A 22493-nucleotide genomic window follows, 5' to 3' on the forward strand; every position below is an offset into this window, starting at 1 on the left:
CAATCCACTTTAAGTTGATGCTCATGCAATTCACGTTCTCATGAAGGCCACAGGAATAAATGTCCATTTTCAAACACAATGATCTTTTATGTCATCACGACATCCTCTTCCACATATTGCATCAAACAGCCTGAATCACTCTACTTGTTCCCCAGTACGGAACCATATTTCATTGTCTTCATCAAGAGGAACAAAATATCCTTCAACACCTAAAGGCACGTATTAAAACAATGTTTATCACAAAAATGTATATCACAAAAATATACTTTCAAACCCTTCATTATTATCACTTTAAACATAGGCTGCTTACCGGGAGAACCGTGTCCAAATCCTGCCCCCTTCACTCCAGTGACTAGCCAGTACACTCTCATCAGCCTTAACTGAATATTTATAGCAGTAACTCCTCCCCCTAGTTAAAGTCTATTGACCACAAGCCAGTTTCAATTCCCACTCAACCTCTAAGTTTAAGCTATAAGGAACCACTGTGCGCCATGAAAAAATGAGCCTTTGCTCTTATGTCCTTAACGCTTCACTGATGTCATCGCCTTGCCCCAGAGTCATCTGCACTAATGCTGTAAATCTCAAATCCTCAATTAGGTGATTGGCTTCCTGCCAGTGAGCAACAAGTGGGGCTTCTAACACTCCTTTCTAATGCAGCTTAAATGCTCAGCTATGCGCTGTTTCAACTTTCTGCTAGTTTGGACAATCCTATATAATAATTCTCATCTCCAACATTCTAATGTGCCTGGTACCGTGGCTCCCTCAGAGGTGGTCTGCTAGGCAGTTTAGAATGCACTGACGTCAGTGATGTCACTGACAGCTGATTCCAAGGCAAGGGAGGAGTCGGGAAACACGTGGATCGTGTTTCCCGACTCCTCCCCCTGCCTACCAATCAGCTCTCAGTGCCCCCCCTCGGCGCAACACCCAAGCCCCTCCGCCCCAGCGCAGCACCCAAGCCCCTACCCCCTCAACGCATCACCCAAGACCCTCCCCCCAGATCACCAAAGCCCCTACCCCCCCCTCTCAGGCACATCAACTCCCTCGCCACCTGCAGCCGCCAATACTAACGCTGTGCGGCCACTGCTGCTTCTCTTGTGGAGCAGCAGCGGCTGGTACAAAAGATAAAAGCCAAAAAAAGATTTTTAATCTGAAACCCGGCTCCGTAGGCAGCCATCTGGCATTGTCTGTCGTCACTGCAGCCGCTCCTCCTCTCCCCTCCACGTCACTGCCCCTGCAGGAAGACCCCGGAGGAGCGCAGCGACGTCAGAGGGGAGAGGAGGAGCATCTGCAGAGATGACAGCCAATGCCAGATGGCTGTCTACGGAGCCGTGTTTCAGGTTTAAAATCTTTTTTTTTGCTTTTTTTCTTTTTGTACCAGCCCTGCTGCTCAACAGGAGACGCAGCAGTGCCGGACAGCGTTAGTATTGGCGGCTGCGGGTGGCGAGGGGGTTGATGTGCCCGAGGGGGGGTAGGGGCTTGGGTGATGCGCTGGGGGGTAGGGGTTTGGGTGATAAGCCGAGGGGGGAGGGGAGGGTCGCTGGACATGGGTGGCTGCAGGGGGAGAGGAGGGTCGCTGGACATGGATGGCTGCGGGGGGGGGGGCAGGTGGGGAGGGGGTCCTGAGACCAGATGGGTGGCTGCAGGGGAGGGCAGGGGAGACAGAAGGGACGCTGCAGGGGGGGGCAGGGGGAGAGGAGGGTCACTGGACATGGGTGGCTGCAGGGGGGCAGGGGAGAGAGGTGGGTCGCTGGACATGGGTAGCTGCAGGGGGAGAGGAGGGTTGCTAGACATGGGTGGCTGCAGGGGGAGAGGAGAGTCGCTGGACATGGGTGGCTGCAGGGGGAGCAAGGGAGAGAGGAGGGCCGCTGCACATGCGTGGCTGCAGGGGCAGAGGAGGGTTGGTGGGGAGGGGGTCCTGAGACCAGATGGATGGCTACAGGGGGGGCAGGGGAGACAGGAAGGATGCTGCAGGGGGGGGGGATTACCTTGCTAGCACCTGTTTCATTGCCTACCGAAACGAGCCTTTAATACTAGTATAATATAATTGGCACGGACAGATTATACAATACACCACCCCCTGCATCACACATGTAGTGTTATGTCTGAAAATTTTTTTTCTATTGTACCAGGTACCAATACATGGTCTGTGGTCATCGAATAAACACAATACACACAGTTGCCACAAGGGGAATGAATTCCATTCAGTTGATCAAAAAAAGTACGCTTCAAAATCTCCCCCATGTTTGCACTGCGCTTATACACAACCCTTGGGCGTTCCTGCAATTCAGCATGAACCCCTAGTACTTCCCAATGCTGTGAATTATTTTAGCAACAGCCACAGCCCGACTCGAATAAGGTATAACACATACAGGGGGACTAGTGCCTGTCACATTTTTCGGTAAAAACAGCCAATCCCTATAGGTATAGAGAGCCCGCTTGTAAGCCTTTTTGATTATACCAACAGGGTATCCACTGTATGTGAACATTATATCAAGGATAGTACATCGTTTGTGCGTACCAGAAAGACTGTTGAGTCTAAGGAGTTAAAGAGTTGCTGGACCTTAAGAATAGCATGATTAAGCTAAATAAGGGTGAAATCACTTTATGTTAATTACTATGAGAAATGTAATCATTGAAATTTAGCAATAAGAGTCCCATGAAGCATTAGTTGTGAGAAACAGAATAATAGTGACGTATGAGGTGAGGTAGTAGTGAGTATGCTTGATGTTGAATGTATGGTGTTGTCAGCTGGTTCTCATCCAAGGGATGGCCTAGGTCAGCCTGCTTAGCTTCCTAAGATGCACTGCCAACTGGAAGGGTCTGCCACACACCTGTCCTTGCTTAACTCTTTTTTTTTAGCTCCAGTTCTTACTGCCAGAATTGCAGCTCTTTCTATCTTAACAACTATCCTCTCCACAAACACACACCAACTGCAGGACTTCTTATAAATGGAAGTTTATTTAGGCAATCCATACTGGTACTGCTTACAGCTTCACAGTAGAACTCCTTTCTCACCTCAGTCCTGCACACAGCTGGAGAAAGCTTTACTGTGCCTTTACTTTTCAGACACTGTTTTCAAAACTCTCAGCATGTAATGTGCTTCTACACATCAGTATATTTCTTCACATAGTCACAGTTCATCAAACCAACAAATCTCTTTCATTTCTTCTACTCTGGTGCTTAATCTCTGCAACAACACCCCTTTCTATTCTCTGAGGCAAATTACCTGGCACATCTTTCCGACAGGGTTTTTCCCCATTGCCTCAACCTTCTTTCTCCAGTCTTCCACAACTGGCTCAGCGTGGCCGCCAGGAAACCTCTCCTTGCATTCTCTTTAGTTTGAGCCAGAGCTGCAATCTCCATACCTTCCTCCCCCAGCTCCTCAGCTACCTCCATTTTATCATAATCCCTAGTCCCCTCCTCCCCTGGCTCTCCCACCTGTTCCTCATCACTTTCATCAGAAATCATTTCCCAATCCCCGCCTCCCAGCTCCTGTGTGACTTGCCTAGGAAGAGAGGGTTCTTGGGACTGGTAGTTCCTCCCCCTCTTCAATACTCGGGCTGGTCTCTCGGCCACTAGGGGGCAAACCCTCGTGTACTGGGAACTTGATACTGAAACTTTCTCTTTCTGTAACCTCCTACCTGCTTGAGTCCCTGTTCCCGTATTCTTTTGGTCTAACTTTTCCCTGCCCCCTTACAGTGTGTAGCATGTATTGTATTTAAATGATAGTATAATAAAGATGATTATTTGATATCATTATACAAAAAAATCTTTGGAAAGTGACTTAGACAATCTGTACAGATAATGTTAGTGACATGGAGAATTTGACTACCTTTTTAGAGTCTTCTCAAAATGACATATCTTCTCAGTCTACTCTCCTGTTTCCTTCACTTCAGAGGTAGAAGACGTTATTGTTATAAGTACATGACTACATAAATGTTGCCATACTGGGATAGACCAAAGGTCCATCAATCCCAGCATCCTGTTTCCAACAGTGGCCAATCCAGGTTACAAGTACCTGGCAAGATCCAAAAACTGTACAATACATTTTATGCTGCTTATCCTAGAAATAAGCAGTGGATTTTCCTCAAGTCCATCTTAATAATGGCATATGGACTTTTCCTTTAGGAAGCTATCCAAACCTTTTTTAAATCCTGCTAAACTAACTGCTTTTACCACATTCTCCGGCAACAAATTCCAGAATTTAATTACATGTTGAGTGAAGAAATATTTTCTCCGATTTATTTTGAATTTACTATTTTGTAGTTTTATTGCATGCCCCCTAGTCCTAGTATTTTTGGAAAGAGTAAACAAGCGATTCACGTCTACCCGTTCAACTCCACTCATTATTTTACAGACCTCTATCTTATCTTCCCTCGGCCAACTTTTCTCCAAGCTGAAGAGTCCTAGCTGCTTTAGCCTTTCCTCATAGGGAAGTCGTCCCATCGCCTTTATCATTTCCGTCACCCTTCTCTGTACCTTTTCTAATTCCACTATATCTTTTTTGAGATGCAGTGACCAGAATTGAACAAGTATTCGAGGTACAGTCGCACCATGAAGAGATACAAAAGGATTATAACATCCTCAATTTTATTTTTCATTCCATTTCAACGTATCATCAACGATGACACCTAGATCCCTTTCCTGGTCAGTGACTCCTAAGTGGAACCTTGCATCACGTAACTATAGTTCAGGTTCCTCTTTCCCATATGCATCACTTTGGATTTGCTCACATTAAACGTCATCTGCTATTTGGATGCCCAGCCTCGTAAGGTCCTCTTGTAACTTCCTCTTACGATTTAACAACTTTGAATAACTTTGTGTCGTCAGCAAATTTACATTACCTCACTAGTTACTCCCATCTCTAGATCATTTATAAATATGTTAAAAAGCAGCAGTCCCAGCAGAGTCCCCTGGGGAACCCCACTATCTACCCTTCTCCATTGAAAATACTGACCTTTTAACCCTATTCTCTGTTTTCTATCTTTTAACCAGTTTTTAATCCACAATAGAACACTACCTCTTATCCCATGACTCTCCAATTTCCTCTGGAGTATTTCATGAGGTACTTTGTCAAATGCCTTTTGAAAATCCAGATACACAATATCAACTGGTTCACCTTTATCCACATGTTTGTTCACCCCTTCAAAAAATGTAGTAGATTGGTGAGGCAAGATTTCCCTTCACTAAATCCATGTTGGCTTTGTCTCATTAATCCATGCTTTTGAATATGCTCTGTTCTTTATAACAGTCTCTACCATTTTGCCTGGCACTGATGTGAGGCTCACCAGACTAAAACTCAGCATTATATTGGCAATCCTCCAATCTTCTGATACCATGCTTGACTTTAAAGATAAATTACATATTACTAACAGTAGTTCTGAAAGTTCATTTTTCAATTCTATCAGTACTCTGGGATGAATACCATCCAGTCCAGGAGATTTGCTACTCTTCAATTTGTCAAATTGCACCATTATATCTTCCAGGTTTATTATTATTATTTGTTACATTTGTATCCCACATTTTCCCACCTATTTGCAGGCTCAATGTGACTTACATAGTGCCGGAGAGGCGTTCGCAGACTCCAGTGTGAACAAATACAAAGTGGTGTTATGGTAATATAAAGTTCAAGTGGAACAGTCAGCGGAAGAGTTGTGTTATTTATAGATAGATAGATAGATAGATAGATAGATAGATAGATAGATAGATAGATAGATATTTATTTATTTATTGTGAACACTTATATCCCACAAAATCCCACTGAGGCAGGCTCCATGTGGCTTACAACATTCAAGGAAAGGAGTAACATAGTAATTTTAGGACAACAGAGAAGGAAGGGAGGAAAACAATAGGATAAAGGGATGAGGGATTACAGGAAGTCAAGCAACAGAGGAGTATGATCGATCACATAGGTAGGTCTTTAGGGACTTCTTGAACAGGCTGTGATCGGATAGCTCTCTTAATGATAATGGGAATGCGTTCCAATAACGGGGACTCATAAAGATAAAAGAGGAGGAAAACAGTAGCTTGTATGTTAAGTTTCTGCAGTTTGGAAAGTGAAGATTGAGATAGGTGCGGTACGACTTCTCAGAATTTCGGGGAGGAAGGCCAATCAGGCTATACATATAAGCTGGAGCGTCCCCATAAACTATCTATATAGGTTTATAGCTATAGATATAGGTTTATAGATATTTCATTCCGTTTCTATGACTCAGCTTTGAATACCATTTCTGGCACCGGTATCTCTCCCAAATCTTCCTCGATGAAGACTGAAGCAAGAATTCATTTAATCTCTCCAGTATAGCTTTGTCTTCCCTGAGTGCCCCCTCTGTCATCAGCAGTCCAACTGACTCTTTTGCCGGCTTCTTGCTTTTAATATACCTAAAAACGTTTTTATATGTGTTTTTACCTCCAATGCAATCTTTTTTTCAAAGTCCTTCTTTGCCTTCCTTATCAGCGTTTTGCATTGACTTGCCATTCCTTATGCTGTTTTGAAGCATTATTCTAAAAAGACAGATTTCCTGTTTGGGGGGGGGGGGGGGGGAGCGGGCGGAATACTAATTTTTCCTGATGTTTCTAGGGTTGAGAAGGAAGCAATTGAGGGTTCTTTAGCTTAAACCAAGAGCATCTTAACTTTTAGAGTGTCTTATAGCAGCTGGAAAGACTGATTTTGGATAGAGAAGCTAAATAAAATCTGTATGGGTGATTGATCTAATTGAATTCCAGGTAGAATGACTATCCAGCTTATAATCGAACGAGAAAAACGCCCAAGTTCCGACCTAAATCGGGAGATGGGCGTTTATCTCACAAAAACGAATAAAGCGGTATAATCGAAAGCCGATTTTGGACGTTTTCAACTGCACTCCTTCGCGGATGCGGACAAAGTTGATGGGGGCGTGTCAGAGGTGTAGCGAAGGCGGAACTGGGGCGTGGTTATCTGCCGAACAGAGATGGGTGCATTTCACAGATAATGGGACAAAAGTATGCGTTTTTAGCTAGAATTTAGGGCACTTTTCCTGGACCCTGTTTTTTCACGAATAAGGCCCCAAAAAGTGCCCTAAATGACCAGATGACCACTGGGGGAGTCAGGGGAGGTCATCCCCTGAATCCCTCCAGTGGTCATAAACTCCCTCCCACCTCAAAAAATGATGTTTCACAACTTTTTATTTTGACCCTCAAATGTCATACCCACCTCCCTGGCAGCAGTATGCAGGTCCCTGGAGCAGTTGTTAGGGGGTGCAGTGGACTTCAGGCAGGTGGACCCAGGCCCATCCCCCCCCCTACCTGTTACAATTGTGCTGCTTAATGCTTAGTCGCCCACCCCCCCCCCCCCCCCGAACCCACTGTACCCACATGTAGGTGCCCCCCTTCACTCCTTAGGGCTATAGTAATGGTGTAGACTTGTGGGCAGTGGGTTTTGAGGGGATTTGGGGGGCTCTACACACAAGGGAAGGGTGCTATGCACCTGGGAGCTCTTTTACCTTTTGTTCTGTTTTTGTAAAAGTGCCCCCTAGGGTGCCTGGTTGGTGTTCTGGCATGTTAGGGGGACCAGTGCACTACGACTCCTGGCCCCTCCCACGAACAAATGCCTTGGATTTATTCGTTTTTGAGCTGGGCGATTTCATTGTCCATTATCGCTGAAAAGCAAAAACGCCCAGCTCACAACTTGGCGAATAAAACATGGACGTCTAATTTTTTCGAAAATATGCTTGGGTCCGCCTCTTCACGGACCCGTTCTCGGAGATAAACGCCCATGGAGATAGGCGTTTCTGTTCGATTATGCCCCTCTATGTAGTCTGATTATGTATAATGTTGTTTTCTTATTTTTATTCTATGCTTTCTCGATAATGTGGATTAGGTTGTTTCTTTTGAAGTGCTTTCTTGTACTTTAGTGTATGAAAATTATAATTAAAAAAAAAAATAAGTAACCTGAGGAAATACTTCTTCACAGAAAGGGTTGTGAATTCATGGAATGGCCGCCCGGTGGAGGTGGTGGAGACGAAAACTGTATCTGAATTCAAGAAAGTTTGGGACAAGTATATAGGCTCTCTAAGGGAGAGAAAGGGATAGTAGATGGCATGGATGGGCAGACTGGATAGGCCATATGGTCTTCATCTGCATTCATTTTGCTTTATTTCTTTGTAAAAGTTCTAATGGAGCAGGCTGCTGTCCCAGCTTCAAAACTGATGCAGAAACATCCCTGTGTACAACAGTGTTGTAACTAAGTAAATGTAACTAGTTATATGTACTTAACTAGTGTTTAGTGATTTATTTATTAGAATTTATTTACCACCTTTTGAAGGAATTCACTCAAGGTGGTGTACAGTAAGAATAGATCAAACATGAGAAATAGGCAATTACAGCAGTAAAAAATATTCAAATAACAATACAAAGTATGGCATAGTATACTACTTACAATGTCAACACAATATGTAATAGAACATTTTAATTGATAGCGAAGGGTAAAGCAAAGATAGAACATATAGATAGGTAAGAGAGTAAGAAGAGTTAGAAAGTAAGGTGACTGATTTAAAGAAAGTTGCACACGAGGTCAGAAAGATGATTAAATATTGTCATTTTTACTTGTAAAGAAGTATAGGATAACATTTGTCATTTTACTGAAGTAATAATTTCACCAATTTTTACTACTTTTACTCAGTTACATCTGATGCTTATAGTTAAAAGTAAAAAATAAAAGCTGAAGCGAGATGTAAATGACGATTCCTCAGTAAAACAAATTAAACAGCAAAACCGGGAACAGTATTTTCTATTGCAAACCTCATCAAGCAAAAAGTGAATATAGTGAATATAGCCTATGACAACAGTAGAGTTGCCTATGAGGCCCTTTTATTAAGCCGCGTATGCGCGTCCTACACACATCAGTTTTGAACTACTGCCTGGCTACCACGTGGCCCGGGCAGTAATTTCATTTTTTATGCGCGTCTGCTATGCACACAGGAAAATAATTGTTTATTTTCCAGTGTGCGGCACTAACTGGGCGGTAATCGGCATTGTACGTGCGCTGACAATTACCGCCCAGTTAATGCATGAGACCTTACTGCTAAGTCAATTGGTGGCGGTAAGGTCTCCGCCCTAAATGGATGCATGTCCCATTTTCATTTTGCCGCATGTCCATTTTCGACCAAAGAAAAAGGCCTTTTTTGCAGGTGTGCTGAAAAATGGACCTGTGCGTGTCCGATACACACATCTACACCAGCACAGGCCATTTTCAGTTCACCTTAGAAAAAGGACCCTATGTTTGTTGAACTGGTTACTAGGCTCCAGTCAAACAGAATAGTGATGAGCTGGGTCACTTTAAAGCAAAGATGAAGCTGAAGCTTTTAGCAATTCTTGGTGAACAGACATATGTCCTCTATCACAACAGACTGCTGGTCATCCCATGGAAATTTTATATTGGAGAAACTGAACTTTGGATTGATACGTCATAGGGATCCTTTTACAAAGATGCACTAGCGTTTTTAAACCCATGCTAAAATAAGCATACGCTAAATGCTAGAGATGCCCATATATTCCTATGGGTAACTCTAGTGTTTAGTGCGTGCTAATCATTAGCGCGTGCTAAAAACACTACTGTGCCTTTGTAAAAGACCCCCTTAGAGAGGAAGTCTATTTTTTTTTGGAGGAGTAGCCTAGTGGTTAGTGTAGCGGACTCTGATCCTGGGGAACTGGTTCGATTCCCACTGCAGCTCCTTGTGACTCTGGGCAAGTCACTTAACCCTCCATTGTCCCAGGTACAATGTAACCGCTTTGAATGTAGTTGGAAAAACCACAGAAAGGCGGTATATAGGTCCCATTCCCTTTCCCTTTCCCTTAAGACTGAACGGTTCCCACAAATTTGACATTCTCAGATCAGTTCTCAAAGATGTTTCAAACAGAATTTGCCATCAGATGAAAAATTGTTAGAAAACACAGACAATAATTCCAATTTTGTGAAAGCCTTGCTTGTAACTGGACAGCATGATGATGATAACGAAGATAAGATGAAGATGCAAAGTGTGAATTAGATAACACTACTTCTAATGCAGACGATAATGACAATAATAATGATAAGTATCTTTCAGAGATTCCCTTAATGAGAATCTGCAGACCCAGTCAGAAGACATCAGTAATATTGCAACCTGGCCTGATTTGAAGGAACTTTTTATGAGACTGAACAATCCACTTCCTGCTAGTGCAGTTGTTGAACACCTCTTTAGCTGTGCTCGATTAATGACTCAAAAGCACACTTGCATGAGCGACAGTCATTTTAAAAAATTTAGTTTAACTAAAAGCAAAGTGGATTGAATTGTAGAGCAATAAGTTTTGGGGATAAAAACCTTAACATAGTTGCATTCATTGTAGTTGTGGTACTTTACTTTTTACTCTAAAAGTATGTATTATGCCAATAACGTTTTTACTTTCACTTAAGTAAAATTTTAGAGCCCCTTTTAAAAAACAGTGGTACCAGTACCACTGCTTTGGCTGCGCACCCAATCTGGCTCTACCGCAGAAGCCCCTGGTAATGCCTGCCCCTGTGTGCCATTTCTGATGCATGAAAAAACACTTTTGTTTTTTAGCACTGAGGGCTTATCTGGCAGTAATTGGGCAGCCCTGCGTACTGCCCGGTTACCGCTAGGAGTCCTTATTACCTCCTAAATAGGTAGCAATAAGGGCTCCCCCAGGAAATGAGCGCTCGACAATGGTTCACTTGCTGCATGGCCATTTCCTTTAAAAAAAAAAAAGCCTTTTACCCCACTGCAGCAAATCCACGCACTGTCTTTACCGCAGGGCCCCTTTTACTGCAACTTTGTAAAAGGGGCCCTTAATGTGCTCTTCACTGTACATTTACTTAAATATTAAAATACATTTATTTTTACTTTCACTTAAGTAAGTTTCCTAAAGGATAAGTCCATAAACCACTACTAAATGGACTTGGGAAAAATCCACAATTCCAGGAATAACATGTATAGAATGTTTGTACGTTTGGGAAGCTTGCCAGGTGCCCTTGGCCTGGATTGGCCGCTGTCGTGGACAGGATGCTGGGCTCGATGGACCCTTGGTCTTTTCCCAGTGTGGCATTACTTATTGTACTTATGTACTTTGACCTAGTACTTTGAACAACACTGGTCTACAAGCAAGGACATGTATTATCTGCCCATAGCCACTTGCAGCCCTAGTTCAGAGCTGTTTACTGGTCTAGGTACACGCTGCATTTAATTTCTGCACATCATTTTCTGCACAGTGAGATTGGACTGTGAGGTTCAGTTTGTGTTCATCCTGATGCAAATGCACCTCAGACAATAGGAAATCAATTATCTAACAATTACATGGTCCTCCAGAAGCAACCCACATGAAGAAATTTTTTTTTAAAAAAAGTAGTAGCAGACATCTGTAGAAATGCACAGACTACTTAACACAAACTGGCAGCACTTCCTTATGGAAAACACCATCTTTATTCCAAACAAATGCACCTTGTTGAGTTCAAAACATGACTGGTGGTGGACCAATAGGAGGAGCACTGGTGGAGATCTCTGGGAGGTCTGTGCTGCCTCAGCTTCATTCAAAGAGGGGGTAGGGGGTGTTCACTGATTTCCTCTCTGATGACACCCCTCACAGAGGAAATACATCCTGACCTTTTCAGTCTATTTCCCCACTGCAGTAACTAAGTATGAAAAGAGTGATTTAAATAGTAAGCTGGACAAATCTGAACTAAGGGTACAAAAACACCAACATAAGGGTTTGTTTATCTAAAGCAATTATCACCAGGAGTATGTTGGGTGTTACAGTTTAGGCAGAAGACCTCACATAGTTAAAACACTATTCCTGCTTATTTCTCGCTCTCTTTACTTTTTTTCTTTTAATTCAAGCTCTTTATTAAGGGGCTCTTTTACTAAAGTGTTGACAAACGGTAACGGGCTTGCCATGTGACAAGTTGGAACTACTGCAGGCCTAATGCAGCCTCCGGTGGTAGTTCCGCCCCCAGCACACAGCATATCTGTCGCTACTGGAAATTTCAGAAAAATATTATCACGGGGTTAACCAGCGGTAATTGGGCAGCACCACTCGCTGCCCAGTTACTGCCAGGTTAGCATGGGAGCCCTTACTGCCATCTCAATGGGTGGTGGTAAGTGCTTCCTCCAAAATGGCCATGTGGTAAGTACAAACTTACTGCATGGCCATTTCTTTTTACCAGTCGCAGTAAAAAGGGCCTCGCGCATGGCAAAAATGGCTGATGCTGCTAGCACAGGGCCCCTTTTACTGCAGCTTAGTAAAAGGGCTCCTAAATGAAGAAAACAAACAATACTACCCCCCAAGAACCCTGGGTTAAACAAACACTTTACATTGTCCCATATTACAAAAAAACTGAGATTTCATTTAAAAATTATACCTTAGCATGTTGACAATACAAATCTAAAGGAGTCCAAAGTTTTTTTTCAACATTGTGAAGCTCCACCTTTTAATTGCAGCAGCCTCCTCATACTTTCTAGTGAAGCACACAACATTCCACCAAGCTTTTTAAGGTATACAGGAAACAGACCTTTTGACTCACCATCCTTTGAAAGGTTACTCTCAGTGCAAGGGTCTCTCCTGCTTCTCCCACAGCACCTATCACCATGAACTTTACTGGCATCATCCTAATTAATGTCAGGATTCTTTAATAAAACTAAAAATGTCTTGTTTTCGAAAAGAAAAGTTAATCCATCTTTGTCTGAAAATCAAACATTTTTGAAAAGCTAAAGATAATAAAATGGGGCAAGTACCATAACCCCTGCCCTGCCCTCCAAATTTAAATTAAATTACATTCTGTGTAAAACAATTTTCCTTTTCATAGCAAACAGTGAGCAGGAAGCCTGGATTACTGTCTAGGGAATATCACTTCCAGCTAAGCCATTAGCATCTGCCCTGGTTATCTAATCATTGTTCATGGACAGCCAGGAAAATGGGGTGAGGTTAATTCTAGGATTCCAATAACCTTGGGGAGGCCAGATGTGGCTAAGGGAAGTATTACAAAATGTAATGGACATGGGAAGGGCCTGTGTATTGACTTGACTGAGTGTGGCTGTGGAGGCAGGGTGGAGTTTGACAAGACCTTAGGTAACCTGCTAGTAAAGGTGTCTGAATCCATCACAGTGGTGGATTTTGGGAATGCCTGGGACAGACATGGAGGCAGTACTATAGACTGGGGAACTTAAAAGTTGGCTAAAAGACACAGGAATGAAGTTGCATGAATCTCAGGTGGTCACACTAGATGGCAATTAAATGGCCCATAGTTTGCTCTGTTACTATGCCCACAGATGCCAAACCAATCTTTTCTTGTAACAGGAGCATAGAAATACTGTACTTCCACACATTCTTTTTATAGTGTTTTTAATGGAAGCACTTTTGGTAGAAGGCAAAAATGGTAAAATAACTGATGTCTGACATTTTCTGTTTCATTTGCAACCCCTTTTCCACCACATTATTTTCTCTCTATAAACCTGGTGGGTTTAGACAAAGAATGTGGTTTGATGGCTCTTTATACATTATCACTGGGCAGTCAGTTACTATCCAGTAATAAAAGTGTAATAGCAGCTGCTAACTGATTTTTTTTAGAGTTCTAATGCTTGTCATCTCGGTGACTGGCTAGCATGAAATACTGAACACCATCTTCCTGTGTCCTTCAGTGACAACAGGATTGCTGATGGACCAAGACACAGTCACAGACATCTCAGACAAAAGCTGTTATGGTTCTGAAAAATCTATGTTTGCTTATATTGTAAGTTATTACTAAGTAGAACACCTCTAGACCAATAATATTCAGTCAGATAACAAACACATATCTTATCTTATGAAGAATAAAATGTAAATCATGGTGCTTCTTAGAATCCCATGCAGACATCACATCAATACATACAAACCCAACCAAAACTAGGATCTTTAGTTTCTGCTGAAACTGAATCTACAACTGAAATTAAACCTAACACCCCCCCCCCCAAAAAAAATAGCACCCACTGACTAAAAATACCTTCCTTCTGAACCCACTGGCAGCAGTCCCCCCGCAAACCCACCACATAGCAGAAGCCCACTCAACAGCGTACCATGCCGGACTCGTTGGTTGCTAGTGGGGATGGGATCATCCCCACTCGCTCTTGCCCATGCCTGCTCTTGTTTCAAAATAGCTTCCAAGACTGCCGCTGGAGGTTGCAGCAACCATTTTGAGACTGGAACTAGCACAGGCAGAAGCGATCATCAGTCTGTCCTGCCTGTCCCGGTTCCAATCACAAAATGGCTGCCGCAGTGTGTCCTCCAGCGGCAGTCTCGTAAGAATGCCACTGGAAGTCCCAGAAGCCAATTTGAAACAGGAGCAGGTAAGGTCAGGAGTGAGTGGGGATGTTCCTGCCCTCACTAGCCACTAAGGAGTTCAGCAAGGTAGGCTGAGGAGGGAGCAGTTGCTGGTGGGGTGGATTCAGGAGGGTGTGGGTCTTTTTCATCAAGGAGGAGAAGGGAGGGAGTGGGGGTGTGCAGCATAGTTTTGGTTCCTGCTGAAAATGCACAGGCATTTTCAGTGGAAACTGAAAAAAAGGCCAAACATGGATTTAGGGCCAGTTTCAGCACCGAAGCCGAAAGTTGGTCAGTCTCTAACAACGTTTGACTACAATATGAAGAATGGAAATGTGGACTTCGGAGGAGATTATATTTTAAAAAGAGGCACAACCACCAATAGATGAAAGCCTACATAAAAACATTCAAACGCTTGTCATCTTGGTGACTGGCTAGCTTGAAACACTGAACACCATCTTCCTGTGAGCTTCAGTGCCAAGAGGACTGTTGATGGACCAAGACTCAGCCAGAGCCATCTCAGAAAAATCTATTTTTGGTTACATTGTAAGTGATAGATAGATAGATAGATAGATAGATAGATAGATAGATAGATAGATAGATAGATAGATAGATAGATAAGGCAGGCACTTGTACACTGCAAAGATGAATTAATGACAGGAACTTTGACTTTTTCTCCTTTCTCTTCTGTGAGCTATATACTAAAAATACCTTAGAACAGTTAACACTATAATAATAGGTGATTTCAATTATCCCAATATTGAATGGATAAATGTCATGTCAGGAAATGCTAAGGAGGTAAAGTTCCCAGATGAACTAAATGTTTCATGGAGCATCTGGTTCAGAAACTGACAAGAAGGACAGATATTTTAGATCTAGTCCTTAATGGAAAGCAGGACTTGATAAGAGGTAATGGTGCTGGGGCCACCTGGCAATTGCAATCATAACATAATCAAATTTCAGTTAATAACTAGCATGAAGACACTATGGAAATTTACCTCATTAACATTTAACTTTCAAAAGGGCAAATATGATAAAATGAAGAAAAAGGTTTAAAAATAGATAAAAGGAGCAACTGCAAAAGATAAAAATGAATCAGGCATAAAAATAACATCTTGGATGCCCAGACCAGGTGTAGTTCATGTATTAAAAAATGTGGAAGAAAGGCCAAATGACAGCTGCCATGATTAAAAGATTAGGTGAAAGAGGCTACTCTAACCAAAAGAACATCATTGAAAAATATGGATAGGATCTGAATAAAGAAAACAGGAAGCAGCATAAATACTAGAATGTTAGGTACAAAGCATAGATAATGAAGGCAAAAAGAGACATTGGAAAAAAGCTTGTCATCATAGAGGCAAAAAAATGATATCAAAACGTTTTACAGGTACAGTGGAAGCAGAAAGCCTCCGAGGAGTCAGTTGGACCATTAGATCATGACAGAGTAAAACAGGCACCCAAGGTCAAAATAGAGAGACTGAATTAATTCTTTGTTTTTATCTTTACTGAGGAAGGCAGAAGAGGGCTACCCATGTCAGAAACAGTATTCAAAGGTGACCATTTGGAGGAACTGGAGCAAATCTCAGTGAACCCAGAAGAGCTAATAGGTCAAATCAACAAACAGAGCAGGCCCAAGGATATCTGATGCCCTAGGCAAACCTTCAGTCATGCCTCCCTCCCAGAGGAGGCTCAAGGCTCCTCAGATGACCAGCATTTTCTCTTCCCTAGCCCCTCCCCCTCACCCAGGTGTCCAGCCTCTCCTTTCATACCCTCCACTCCACCCGCTCTGGCCCCTTCCTCCAGGTGCCCAGCATTTCTCCTCAGGGCCGCAGAGAGGGGCGCAGGGGGGGCAAAATTCCCCAGGCCCGGGCCTCCAAAGGGGCCTGGCACTGGGATCTCTCTCTGTCTCCTGCTCCTGACGGGACCTGAGTAATCGCATCCTGACAGGAGCAAGAGAGAGAAAACTCCGGCGTTGGACCCCCCCTTAGAGGCTGGGGAGGACCCAGAGCTTCCTCCAGTGCTGCTCTTCTGCCCATTTCTGAGCGGCTGCTTTTCCTCTCAGGTGCACATGCTCGGTTTTGAAAACGAACATGCCCTGAGAGGAAAAGCAGCCGCAGGGGCAGGCAGCGCTAGAGGAAGAAGACGTCTTCTGTTGGCGGGGCCTGGGATCCCCACAAGGTATTTCAGGAGCGGCAGCGATTGGGGGGGGGGCAGCGGATGACGATTTGGGGGGGCGCCAGTGGCCCTGCCCCAGGCCCAGTTCAGTCTCTCGGCAGCCCTGTCTCTCCTTCCCTTCCCTAGCTGCCACCCATGTGTCCAACATCTTCTCTTCCTTTCCCTACCTCTTCCCTCAGATGTCCATGATCAACCTCCCCTTACCTTCTTTTTGCTGGTCCTCTATTGCTGCGGCAGCGGCTGCTGCTATGTCATGTCAAACCCTAAGCCCACTAACCCATAACGGCTCCACTTTGCTATGCACCAGCTACATATTTCCTCTGGTGTGGTGGCTGTGTGGAATAATGTAACTTCTGCTAGAGGAACAGCCAGTAAAGGAGGAGCCTGGAAGGAGGGCAGGGCCAGGGGAAGAGTTAGAAAGGGCAGTGCAGTAATGCTGCTAAAGAAGACTGTGCAGCCACATTGCTAATTGAGGGCTGGGTTTTCTGCATATAGGCTGAGAGGTCAGAGAAGGGGCTGCCTGCAAAGTATGTTCAGTGACCGGTGCCCATCCTGGTCCATACCCTAAAGGTCAGGTCAGCTGCCACTGTCTGGTACAGGTGCAAGTAAACACTTTTTGTGTGCCACCCTAGGTGATTGCCTACATCACTTAATGGTAGGGTCAAACCTGTTGACAAGCTAAAAAAAAACAGCAAATTACCTGCACTGGATAGTATACATCCCAGAGTCCCAAAAATGAAATTGCAGATCTCGGATTATTAATCTATAATTTATCATTAAAATCATCTATAGTATCTGAAGTTTGGAGATTTGCCAAAGTTAACATCAAATTTTTCCAAAAGGAGAAGATGTGGGCGAACAAGTATTTATGCTGGAGATTTTTTTGCTTATGATCAGTTGCGGCATTATTTAGGCACGTTAGATCACATAAATTTGTGTTCCAATTCCGACTTAGGGAATGTTTTGAGAAGATCAGGAGTGAAGTGACTTCAGTTGTCGTTGATGATACGTTGAAACATTCTGCTCAGTGTGCTGCTGCGGCTAAGAAAGCAAATAGAATGTTAGGTATTATTAGGAAAGGAATAGAAAAGAAAAATGAGCATGTTATAATGCCTTTGTATCGCTCCATGGTGCAACCGCACCTCAAATATTGTGTTCAATTCTGGTCGCCACATCTCAAAAAAGATATAGTGGAATTAAAAAAGGTACAGAGAAGGGCGACGAAAATGATAAAAGGGGATGGGATAACTTCCCTATGAGGAAAGGCTAAAGTGACTAGGGCTCTTCAGCTTGGAGAAAAGCGGCTGAGAGGAGATATGACAGAAGTCTATAAAATAGTGTAGTTGAACAGGTAGATGTGAAGCATCTGTTTACGCTTTCCAAAAATACTAGGACTAGGGGCATGCGATGAAGCTACAATGTAGTAAATGTGAAACGAATTGTAGCAAATTTTTCTTCACTCAACGGGTAATTAAACTCTGGAATTCGTTGCCAGAGAATGTAATAAAAGGCGGTTAGCACAGCGGAGTTTTAAAAAGGTTTGGACAGCTTCCTAAAGGAAAAATCCATAGACCATTATTAAATGGACTTGGGGGAAATCCACTGCTTATTTCTTGGATAAGCAGCATAAAATGTATTGAACATTTTGGGATCTTGCCAGGTACCTGGATTGGCCACTGTTGGAAACAGCATGCTGGGCTTGATGGACCTTTGGTCTTTTCCAGTATGGCAATACTTATGTACAGTTTCCAAACTCTATATGGAGGATTACAACAGGAGTCATCACCTAAGGATTTTGAGAATTTACAAATTCATTGGTGAACAGATTTAAACTTGCTGTAGGAATCTCTGGATTTCTACAAAATAATTAAATGTATTCCAGGATTGTCAGTAAGTGCAGAATTGAGGGAATGCCAGTTTCGGGTGTTACACTGTGTGTATTTTACTCAAGCACAGGCCTACAAGTCTAGTTGGGTGGACACACCCATGTGTTTGTGGAAGATAGTTACATTCTTTCATGCTTTTTGATCTTGCCCATGGAGCAAACATTTCTGGCGCGCAGTGCTTTAATACCTGGAACAGTTAATAGGGAAACTTTGAATCACTTATGGGTACAGGGCAGTGGCAACCGTTTGTTATGTCACAAGCAGGCCTGATCTGTAAAAAAAAAACAATCTTGAGTGTCTGGATACTCAAAGACCTGCCTGATTTTTGGAGTTGGTGGAATAGATTTCATGTGTTAATGGTGTTGGAGCAAAAATATGCCAAACTCTCTTTGAGACAAAAAATATATATTTTTGTCAACTTGGAATGCTTACCTACAGTCCTTACCATACTGAGCTCATAGCTTGATCCCAAATTAGTTGTAAAGTGGGAGATTGGATTTAGAATATTTTAGACATGTGCTGTCTTTCTTCCTTTGAGTGCTGTGGTTTTTTTTTTGGGGGGGGGGGGGGAATAAGTCTTGTTGCTGGACTGGGGTCTGCTTGGGATTGGTAGGGTATAAGAACCTAACATCCATTCTTGGTACAGAAGGAAGTCACCATTCAAGGGACATTTTGAGTAGTTTTTTATAAACAAGCAAAAAAGCCTGTTTCGTGAAAAAAGAAACAGGCACTAGAAAGGCTATCATCTAAGTGATTTCTCCTCTCTCCCCTGCCCTCCCCTCCATGTCCAGCGATTCTCCCCTCCCATCCAATCCAATCCATGTCCAGGGATTCTCCTCTCCCATTCATGTCTAGTGACTCTCGTCTAAGCGATTTCTCCTCTCTCCTCTGCCCTCCCCTCCATGTCAAGCAATTCTCCTCTCCCATCTCATCCATGTCCAGTGATTCTCCTCTGCCCTCCCCTCCCATCCCATCCCATCCATGTCCAGTGACTCGCCCCAGCCCCTATCTGCCCCCCTTTTAAGCACCCAAGGTCTTCAACCCCAGCCCTCACCTGCCCACCCTCGTCTCCCACAACAGCATTCTTTTCCTTCCTGTCGCCCTGCCTTTAAAACTTTCATTTTATCTCAGATCGCAGCGGCGGCAGTGAGAGCGGCAGGCTTGGTACACGTCATCTCCAGCCTTCCCTTTCCTTCAGTGTCCCGCCCTCCTCTGATGTCATTTCATCTTTCCACGAGGGCGGGATACTGAGAGGGAAGGGAAGGTTGGAGGCGAGCTGACGTAAGCTGATTTGCATACGGTTACAAACCCAGCCAGCCAGGGATGCAGATGAATAAATTATTATGTAGGATATGTCAGAACTTTGATATGATTCATTTGTAGTTCACTGTACAATATATAGGGCTGGGGGAAGACAGGGGGGGGGGGGTTCTATGATAAATAAGCAAACAGGCAATTAAATTCTGCTGATCTTTGTTATAGCTCTATGCTATGTACAGTTCCTTTTTGTACTGTTTGTTTGAGCTGTGTCATTTGCTTATTTTGCCTAATAAAAAGTTTGAAAGTAAACATGTGAAAGGATACAATGTCATGTTGTGAAGTGGGAACTGGCTAAAAGAAGAAAACAGAGGGAAAGGTTAAATGGACAGTTCTCTTAATGGAAGATGATGAATAATTTTGTACAGCAGGGATCTGAACTGGAATTAATGCTTTTAACATATTTATAAATGATTTGGAAATAGGAATGACAAGTAAGCTGATTACAATTTACAGATAAAATATTATCCAAAGTCGTTAAATTGCATGTGGATTCTGAGAAATTGCAGGATGACCTTGGAAGACTGTACATCCAACCAGCAGATGGAATATAATGTGGACAACTGTGAAGTGATACACATAGGGAAAAATAACCTAAATTATAGCTGCAGGATGCTAAAGTGTCATCGTGGACAGCACTTGAAATGTTCTGCTCTGTGTGCGACAGAGGCCAAAACACACACACACACACACACACACACACACACACGTTAGTAGAATTAGAAGGGTGACCAAAATTATTAAGGAGATAAAAACAACTCTTATATGAGGAAAGGCTGAAGAGTCTAGGGCTCTTCAGCTTCTAGAAGAGACAGCTGAATGGAGATATGATAGAGGTCTATAAAATCCTGAGTTGTGTGGAATGCTTACAAATGAATTCATTATGTAGTTTTACAAAAAGTAGAACCCTTGGGGGACCTGCCATGAAATTACTAAGTAATACATTTAAAACAAGCTGAAGAATAAATATGTTTTTCCCTCAACACGTAGTTCATCTCTGGAACTTGTTGCTGGAGAATGTGGTAAAAGAAGTTAGCCTAGCTGGATTTAAGAAAGGTTTGGACAAATTCCTAGAAGAAAAGTCCATAAACTGGTGATAAGCAGCATGGTTTCTGGGATCCTGCCAGGTACTTTTGACCTGGCCACTGTTGGAAACACGAGCTGGGCTAGGAGGGCCTTTGTTCTGAACCAGTATGGTGATTCTTACATTCTTGCACACTATCAACAGGCCTAGTAATGGGTAGAGATCACACTATTGAGCTCTCTGGCATCTCTTGGCAATACCATTAAACAGCACTCCCTGCAAACTGTGGATGAGATGGGGCAACTGCTTCCTCTTCCAGAACAGAATCGTGGTCACATCTAAAAAGGGATCTATCTATGTGCTCTGCAAAGATGAAACACAAACGGCATTTCAGAATAATTCTTAAGTTGGTTCAATATATGATATTGAAACCTTCAAAGATATCCGAGGCAAGTCTGAGGTTGTCAGCTATTGCCCACAATCAGGTTTTGGCTGCCCTTAACAGCTAGAGCCTCCGAAAATCCAGTGTTTGGCCAACCTGCTGAAAACTTTAATCGTTGCCACAACGGTGGCACTATCTAGCGTATCCTGAACAAATTGCTCTTCCTTCGCCCAAGAGCAGTGATTCCAAAGTAGCTCCATAGCTATCGATTCTATCCACTTATTCCATGAATCCATGCAGAGTCAGTGCAAGCAAACCAGGCAACTCTTCCTCCCTCCCTCTGACATATCTAATTTAACCAGGCTCATTAAAAGCGATCGGTAAATCGATAGCTATTGCGTGAAGCAATAAAATATTCTGAAGTTATCCCTCCATGTTTGTACCCAGGCTGCAGCTAATGGAAATCTTTATTTTCACATTTTGGGCTCCAGCTAAGAGTACGAAAGTTATGCAGAAGTTACTCTAGGGTGTTTACTTATTTTAAGGCAGATTTGGCAGCACGTCTCCGTTTTGCCTAATGCAACCCCCACCCCACCCACCCCCCCCCCCCCCAAAAAAAAAACACTACAAAAAAAGGAGTGACAGCATCCCAGACCATAAAAAGCGGACGGAAGCGTTTCATGCACTTTGTGGGGATGCCTGGAAGCGCAGTTTTACGATGGTCCCTTGTTCTTTGCCTAGTGAAAGTGAACGAACGCACAGATGTAACTTACCCAGGTGCAAAGCCAGGAACAAGACAAAAGCCAACAGCCGCCTGCAGCCGTGGTCCAGAACCCCCATGCTGGACACCAGCCTCTCGTGGCCCAGCAGAGGAGCAAGCAACAGCCAACTTTCTCAGCTCGCACTAGCCGTCGCTTCTGAGCAGCAAATCGCTTGTTATGCCTAGGTAGTTAAAGGAGGCAGGAGCTGCTCAGTTAGTCTCTAGTCTCTCGCTTGTTAGTCGCAGGAAGCAAAGGCGGACCGTTGCAGTTTATAATCTGATGAGTCAAAATCCCCTCGATCCCTGAGCGCTCAGTACACACACCTCCTTGAAAGATAAACCTAGGGCTGTGCAATCCTGGGATGAATCTGCTGAAGTGGGACACAGACCAAAGGGGTATGAGGGGGGGGGGGGGGGAGAGGTCTTTTGGTGGCTTTGTACCGTTGTAGCTGCTGCATGTACCATCAAAAATCCTGGTCTGCAACCAAATGAAGTGATAGCAGAGAGGTAAGATGATCACTTGATTTTCATCACCAATAACAGCCAAGTACAAGCATAATAGCTCTGTACAAACTCTAAATGGAGAGAGAGAGAGAGTGTGTGTGTGTGTGTGTGTTGATTCAGCCCCTT

The 22493-nt window shown here is 43.4% G+C and overlaps 1 protein-coding gene across 1 annotated transcript in view; it reads right to left on the reverse strand.

Moving 5' to 3' along the window:
- Positions 1-22103, reverse strand: part of NRN1L (neuritin 1 like) — a 206808-nt gene extending 184705 nt beyond the window's left edge. The window contains exon 1 of the mRNA XM_030204928.1: positions 21877-22103. Within this exon, the coding sequence (XP_030060788.1) occupies positions 21877-21943 (67 nt within the window). The 5' untranslated portion in view covers positions 21944-22103. The remainder of the gene's footprint in view (positions 1-21876) is intronic.
- Between the last annotated feature and the right edge of the window lie 390 nt (positions 22104-22493).

The sequence above is a fragment of the Microcaecilia unicolor genome, chromosome 5, assembly GCF_901765095.1.
Source record: "Microcaecilia unicolor chromosome 5, aMicUni1.1, whole genome shotgun sequence".
Taxonomy (NCBI): Eukaryota; Metazoa; Chordata; class Amphibia; order Gymnophiona; family Siphonopidae; genus Microcaecilia; species Microcaecilia unicolor.